General features: G+C 51.6%; 1 protein-coding gene across 1 annotated transcript in view; it reads left to right on the top strand.

Moving 5' to 3' along the window:
* The window catches only part of NFASC (neurofascin), a 94511-nt gene extending 88307 nt beyond the window's left edge, over positions 1-6204 (top strand). The window contains exon 32 of the mRNA XM_082494465.1: positions 5502-6204. Coding sequence (XP_082350591.1) covers positions 5502-5733 — 232 coding nt within the window. The 3' untranslated portion in view covers positions 5734-6204. The remainder of the gene's footprint in view (positions 1-5501) is intronic.
* The last annotated feature ends 2011 nt before the right edge of the window (positions 6205-8215 follow it).

The following is an 8215-nucleotide window of genomic DNA, read 5'->3' on the forward strand; positions in this document are numbered from 1 at the left end:
AGCACTGATTTGGGGGGCTGCCTGCATCCCAGACAAGGTTTTTCCGTAAGGTCCCCGGTCAAACCCTACAGAAACACCCTGAGGGCTGCGGCACAGCCCAGCAGCGGTTCTGCTAAAACCGCTCCGATTTCTCCCCCACCTCCGCTCAGCTGCTTTCACACAAAATGGCATCCTTTGGAGAGCGGCAGCGCCTCTCTTTTACGCCAGGAAAGCTCCCGGGATATGTCAGAAAGGGGCAGGCGCTCTCCCAAGCCCGCTCACGTGCAACGCAGCGCCCGCAGCTCCGCTGCTGTTCCTGGCTGCCCCCGAGGAGCGGGAGCAGGTAAGGATGTCGGGTCTCATTGGATTGCCCACACTTGACAGACGAGAGGGATGTATTACAGCACCTACAGCGGGCTTTGCTTTTCTTTAAGGAATTAAAATGCACCTTTCTATCTGAGCTGGATCCGAAGCCCAATTAGGCTAGCGGGATTTTTTTCTCCTGACTTCAAAACAGGGGTTAATTAAACCCCACGTCATTACCGATACCCGAGCATCGCAAATCGAGGTAGCAAAGATAGGAGGAATTTATTTGCGATTCAGTAAAGGATCTAACAAGACACAAGTGTTCCGCCAAAGACTTTAGAGGAAGCAAAATGACTACATCTGCCTGCGCGCAACACATAAGTGGAAGTAGAACAACTGCAGCCCTCAATACGATCACTTTTATATTGTTAGTAGCACAGTAACTATTTCGGTAGTGACTCTTCTTGTCTGGGATGTCTCAGAGCTCCCCAGTCTGCCGATGGTACAATACAGAACACGACTACACCCCAGCAGGAACCAGAATAAGTGGCACGTTGTAGGAAAAGGCGGCCACTGCTTATTGCCCTAACCAGCACCCAGGGGCAGCACCTTCCTCACCTCCCCGCCAGATTTGGCTCTCACTTCTAGTGGTGGCGAGGCACACCGGCGTATACCTGGAGGTATTTAAAAGAGGGGTAGACGTGGTGCTGAGGGACATGGTTTAGTGTTGGGTTTTGGCAGCGTTAGGCCGATGGTTGGACTCGCTGATCTTAAAGGTCCCTTCCAACCTAGATGATTCTATAATTACGTTAAGCCCACATATGAATCACAGTCTGGGGACGTTCCCTTCAGATTCCCGGCCAGGACACAGAGAACAGCAGAGAAGAAATTAGCTCAGCCTGGTCCTGTTGTAGGCTTTGCCCGGATCAAAGGCACCTCTTCCCAGGCATGATTTTACAAGTGGGGGCAGAGCTCCTTGTACAGACACAAGCCATAACCATAACTGCATACTACACCACCAGTGTCCCTACTTTGACCAAAACAAGTCCCCTCAATGCTCCAAGTCATGATAGGGATCCTCTTAGTTCCCAAATTTGTGGGATGGTGTAAATATCACATAGCCAGCCTGAACCATCTCATCACCTAGGAGCTTCCCGCACACAATCCCACGGGCTCAGCTCCACCACCTGCACCTCAGACGAGGTCTCCGCAGCCGAGCTTCTGGCAGTACGCACTGATTTCAGAGATCTGCTTCTCAAGAGTCCCTCGAGGTGGTTGCAAGTCAAGACCTCCTCACCCCCATCGCTCCTAAGGCAACTGCATTGCCAGGGACCACTTGCCTCGCATCGAAGGAAAACCAAGCTCTTGGCATGGCTGGCAGCATTGCGACAGTCGGCAATGCTGCGTTTGCTGCCCAAGCACCATCCAAGGGGCATCGCCTTCCAGGCAGTGGGAAGGGATGGGGGAGATCCTTCATCCTACTGCACAGCAGCTTCTGCTTAGTTGAAGCTCAAACTTTTTTTGACAGCCCCATTCCCAAAAGTTTGCAAGCTAAAGGCAGAGGTCAGTAGAAGAGCAACAACCAAGCTCAAAGATGCTCCCGTGTTGTTAATCCCACTGTCCCATAGACCAGATGGAGAAAAGAACCAAATCAAACAAGAATAACAACAACAACAAAAAAAAAAAAAAACACCCACCACAAGACCCAACAACCCATAAACTTTGCCGCCTCCTTCTCAGGAACAAGAGGTTTCCTGGGAGAAGTATAGGAGGCTTCCCTCAAGGAGGCAGAAAGGAAGGTGAACCTGAAGGATTGATATGAAATGCTGTTGGCTGATTAAAATTCAAAATGATTGTGATGTTAGGCTCAAGGAGGGTAGCAATTAGTATTTCAAGCAAGGACAGGAATGGAGCTGACGTGAGTTCTTCATTGGTTTCCCTCCCCACCTCCACATAGCATGTCTGATATGCTCTCATCATATCTCACGTCCTTAATGCCCTGTGCATGCAACTTTCAAATCTCTGCAGCCTATAATTAAGAGATACTGTCACATCTTTCTGTTCCACTAACAGAATAATGGTTTTCCTGAGCAGAGGCTAAGCTGAGAAGCTTATTTTCAAAGCAGGAGACCATTATCCTTGGACAATGTTCTGTGCCAGTGACTGTGCCTCATTATACCAAATGCTTAAGCTGCACGTGGGGGAGTCGGCTGGAAACCCTGGCCGCTGGGAAGGGAAAGTCGAGTGGTTTTAGCTTCTGGGCTCCCGTTCAGATTTGGCAGCACAGGTTACACAGTGCAGGCAGCGCCAGTTTGCCCCGCACGGCCCATCTCAGCAGACATCGCGACAGGAGGACACGGAGCCATCCTCTGAGCCTGGCAAGGGGAGGAGAGGCGTAGGTTTGTCGATAGATAATGCGGGACCGGTGCGTGACTATATCATGGAAACCCAGCAGAGGGCTGGAGGGGAAACCCAGCGACCCCTTCACTTGGCCCTCCTCCTGCTGCACGTTGGTCCCCGCAGCGACGGAGGTTCCCTGCAGCTAACGGGCTTCAAGCACAAGCCCTTCAAGCACAAACCCTTCTTTTTGAGCAGCCTGATGGCAAACCGCCCGCTTTCCACCTGCGCCATCCGCTGCCGCTCTGTATTAGCTTTCTCGGGGAAGCCAACGAGGCTCATCCAGCTCTGAACAATTATACTGGCTCCATTTGGTATAACGAGGCAATTAGCTCCATGAGGAATGCAGACGTTTCTTTTTGGTTTTTAGCACTGCCCCTGTAAATGCAGACCTCATCATATCTCTCTCTGATCAGGCTCTTTCTGCTTCTCTCTGTTTTATTCCCATTCTTTCTTCTCCTTTTCACCTGGTCTATCCACATGGACCATGAAGGTCTCTTGAAAGGTAGGACCACGTGCTGCCAGAAGTCCGGCACATTTAGCTTTTTTTATTTTCCTTCCTTCTAGCTATTTATTTCTTTATAGCTGAAACTATACCTTCCCCTCCCTATTCCCGCGTACCTGCCTCCACCTAACACATTAAACAAGAGCCCTCTAACTCCGGCTGGCATCAGGGGGCATCCCCGTGTCCAGCGAGTTGCATCCTGCTTGGGAATGCTCTGCGGGTTGGGGGCATCCCCGAGCGCCAGCCAGGCCCCCCCCAGCCCCCCGGCTCCAGCAGCTGAGCCCTCCCGGTGCAGCGGGACCTGCGGACCTCCACGGGGCTTGGCCAAGGGTTGGACCCGGGGACGATGCCCTCGGTGCATTCAGCGCCCCGCTGACGGTCACCCAGGGGATGGTGGCGAGAGACACAAAAAAAAAAAAAAAAAAAAAAAAAAGCTAGTTCCTAAACAATCTGCCCGCTCTCAGTCCTGGAAATCCTCCCTCCGGCTCCAGCCTCCCCCTCTTCTCAATGATTTATGCAACTCAGGACAGTGTTTCCCAAATGGTTTTCATCTGGGTGCTCTGGTTCTCTAATGCACACATCAGCAAACCCCACAGAAATCCATTTTAACAGGGTTATATTGCATCAAGGTGCTGATGAGTATCTGCTTCTCCCTCCTAATGCACTAACAGGATAAACAGTACCGGAGAGAGGTAAAACCAGGGGGCAGGTTCGGGAAACGCATCGCCGGGGAGTTCGGTGCTGCAAACCCCCCGTTAGGGAAAAATCTGGCTCTAGATTCAGCTTTAACTGAACCCCAAACCTCGGGAAAGGATATTGCAAACGAAGGCATCTGGGTTTTGCCCCTCTCTACTTGGCTTTTATTGGGCTTTCTAACCGGCAGTCCCGCTTGCAGACTGAATTCTCTTCCTCCTCCCCCCAGAAAGAAGCTGCTTTCAAAGCTAACGAGTTATTTTTTTATTGTGATGCCAAGTTAACACAAGGCCTCAAATATTGGTTTTGTATTATTGCTTAATTCACAAAGCGCTGATAGAAGGCAATATGTTAAAAAGCTGCGTGTTGTACTGGGGGAAACCAAATTCCTCTCCCACTGGAGAGCGCCGATGCCATTAATTGAACGGCACGAGAGAGTCAATGCCTTCCCCGGCTGAGGAGCGTTTTGCTCCCTGGCCCAAGCAGAGTGTTCCTCATGCCTTCACGGGAGGCACACACCTTCGTGCGGGCACCGACTGTCAGGAGCTGCAATCAAAGCCCAGTACTTTTACCAATTTTAAGAAAAATAAAGAACAGAGTAGAGCGCCGCGCTGGGAGCGAGCCTGAGGAGCCCGAGCTAAAACAACAACGATAAAAAGAGAGAAATGGAGGTGGGAGGAAAAAAAAAAAAAAATGTTTAAAGTACCTATGTGATGTCTTTAGGTACATTATACAATGTGCATGCTGGACATAGGAGCAAACAGGACAATACGAAAATTAATTTTTATCTATAGCAATCCATTTATCCTCCACTCACCGTTATCTGTATTTATGAGATACCAGCCCTTGCCCTCCAAAGAGAAAATAGCTTTTCCCTGTATTTTTATTTTTTTTGTTAAAAGCGTTTCTTTAAAGGGTTGCGTTATTTTCCTGTGGGTCAGACTATTTATTTTTCAGTGACCTGGCTTAATCTTTTTAGTGAAAGAGAGAAAAGGATAAAGAATTGAGCAAACAAGCTTAGATGCTCAGAAATAAGCTTGGAAAGGAAAATTCCCGTGAGTTTTGGAAGCTGCACAGAACTTGGCATCCTGTACACGCCCCCTCGCAGTGCTTTGAGTGCTCCCCATTGCATGTAGCTATCTAAACAACCGAGTGTGGTTTTGCAAGGAAATCTGGAAACGAACCTCAGGTTATGCCACGGTTGGCTAAAATGCTAAGAGAAAGAAAGAATATAAGCAATGACAAGGAAAGGATATTTATAACGTACATCCAGTTGGATTGATCTAAGCATCCTATGTAATATAGGGGTTTTTTAAAAAAAAAAAAAAAAAAAAAAGCTTTCGTAAAAGAAAAAGCATGAAGGTTGGGCTTGCAGAAATGCCAACCACAGCACCGACTGCCGAGGCAGCGGTGGGTCTCCCACGCGGAGGCTGTCCCCCCACCTTCACCTACGTGCCAGACACAGGGCGACTTTGCTGTCTGCCGTCAGAGCACCCCGCGTTTGTGGTCTCTGGTCAGTATATTTGCACACTGGATTTATTTTTGAATATCCAGACCTTGGGTGAAGGTTGTAAGCCCCATTCTCAACCCTTACTGTGTCTGTCTGTCTTCTGCTACCCAGCGATGAAGACAACAAACCCCTGCCAAACAGCCAGACCTCCTTGGACGGCACGATAAAGCAGCAGGAGAGCGACGATAGCTTGGTGGACTATGGAGAGGGGGGCGAAGGGCAGTTTAACGAGGACGGCTCCTTTATCGGCCAGTACACGGTGAAGAAGGACAAAGACGAGACCGAAGGCAACGAGAGCTCGGAAGCCACCTCCCCAGTCAATGCTATCTACTCCTTGGCATAGCGCAATGCACTGAAACCACAAACAGCCCGAGGTGTTTGTAGTGGATGGGGGTTGAACAACAGCCGCCGCTGCCACTACCTCCAACAGGAACGCGTGAATGAAACCAACCAACAATGACACACAAAAAAAAAAAAAGAAAATAAAAAAAAAAAAAGAAAAAAATCCAAGCAAACAGGCAGACCAGGTGGCTGCCGATGCCATCTTATCCTTAGCAAACAAGCGAACGGCAAGGACTCCCGGGGCGCGGGTGGGTTGTAGCTGTAGCTGAACTCTGGGCTGAGCCAGAGGGGCCGGAGGAGGAGCGGGATGCTCGACCCGCAGCCCAGCTTCGGGGCTGGCCCCGGCGCCCACAGCCACCCCCGGGGGCCACCAGGGGCTCGGCCGCCCAGGCTCCCCGAGGCCCTTTTTTGTTCTTTTGGGAGGCAGTTAAGAATTCTTCTTTTTCATCTTTACAGCAAGGTTCCAGATAAGAAGGGGAGGGAGGGAGGGAAGGGGTAGGGGGGGGAGGAAAAAATAAAAAAAAAAAAGTTTTGGGAAGGGAAGAGGGGCGAGCGGGGCCTGGGCACAGTAGCAAGAGCAACACAAACGCGTGAGAGGAGGAGAGCGGTGGATCTTTGGGCAACGACACCACGGCGCTGGATTACCGAGATGTCCATCCTCACGGCAGCATCTTGGCCACGGCCTCTCCCAAACCAGTCAGCGCCGCAACCTCCTTCCCGAAAGATCACGCAGCGCCTATGCAGGTCCCCACCACCTCCCCGGCACCGAAACTCGCAGCAGTGCTGAGGCTCCGCGGTCCCTCCCCCCTGCAAATCCCGGGGGGGGGGGGGGGGGGGGGGGGTCACCCACCGCCCCCGCGGGGCTCCGGAGCATCCTCAGAGGACAAGAGGTTGCAGAAGAGCTTGTGGGATTCACGGAAGGACAGCGAGGTGCCGCTCGCCCTCCGAGCCCGGGATAACAGCATTGCTTGCCTGGGTCATTGCAGGCAAACCATTTTGGTTCAGTCTTTGCTTTGCAAGAATTTGGGGGGAACTGCCCCCAGACCATGCCTGCTTTCTTTTAAGGGCAACTCCATAAATCTTATGTAGCAAAGAGGGAGTGGAAGTAGGACCAGTATTAAAGTAGGATGAGGGGACCAGAAATAACTTATTTAAAAAAAAAAAAAAATTAAAACAAAAAAGAGTCGAAGGCACCCGGTGAGGATGAGAAGCACCCGCCAGGATCGGGTGGAGGATCCCCTGCTGTCGCCCCGCTCCGCAGCTCCCCATCAGCAGCTGGAAGGGTTCAGGGACACGCGTCCCTCGGGAGACACACAGCGGGAGGGCAGGACCCGAGGTCCACGTCTCCCCCAGGCACCGGGGACGAGCCAGATCGGCGGTGTTTTTCCACTAAACCCCCCTCCTCATTTCTGACAGTGGCCTTTCCCCCCTCCATCCATCAGCCTGAGCGAGACCCTTCCACAAGCGAGCGCCCGCACCGTGGGACTCCCTCCGCTGTCTTACCTACATCTCAAGACAACACGCGATTTAAGTTAACCCGTTAACACACTGTAACCAAGCGTCTCGGATAGGAGTGCTCCTTTCACATGCCTTACACAGCTTCGAACTTCCCGGGAAGTTTAATAAACTGATACTATCCCCCCACCGCTTACGCGCCCCTAACGCGATGGTCTTTGATCCGCCAGACCAGTAGGAGTAGGATGCCTGGGCAGCGCTCCCGGCTGAGACAGCATGGATCATTGTAGAAGGTAGAGTTTTATAATAGACAGTACTTAGTGGCCAACGCCATGTGCATTCTCCCACTTCCTGCACTTTTGAAACCAAAGGTACCTTCGCTGAGAGAGATCGGATTTCTTCGGACCGTTTCGCAGACGGCGAACGACGTTAGGATGGATTTTTCTTTCATTTCTTTTTCTAAGGAGGATGTTTTTGTTCCGCGTAATGGATTAAACGCAATAGGATTAATGCAATTATTCTTTTAGCTTTCAAGCTGGTTTGCTATGAAGACATATTGCTAACAAGAATACTTCTACTAATATGGATTGTCGAGATGGACTTTGACACATTCTTTAAGCTGCTAATGGCACAACTATCCTGCGCTCCGGGGAAGAGCCCGGACCCCGTCAGCACCCGCGCAGCACTTTACTGCTGGATCACACGGAGAAAACGGATGCAAACCAAACAGCAAAGGAGTTACACGCGCCGCAGGAGCCCAGGAGGACATAGGCTGGTGTTACCAGGCAGAGGGACCCCCGAGAGCTGGGGGTGCTCCTGCCACCCCAGGGCAGCGCAGGGATGTCCCCGCTCCACCGCGCAGGAACCCATCTGCCGGGGTCCTCCATCCCTGTCGCCCTGCAGGGCGGGAGCCACGCGTCTTGCTCCGTCACCGACGGTGTAAACGCATTCACGCGACAAGCTTGTTTCTCCTGCTGCCACTCGCCGCCGAGGCGGTTTAAGGAGAGCGCCTCCCGGCCCGTTCCCGG

This window comes from Vanellus vanellus (assembly GCF_965231255.1).
Source record: "Vanellus vanellus genome assembly, chromosome: 23".
NCBI classification, from domain to species: Eukaryota; Metazoa; Chordata; class Aves; order Charadriiformes; family Charadriidae; genus Vanellus; species Vanellus vanellus.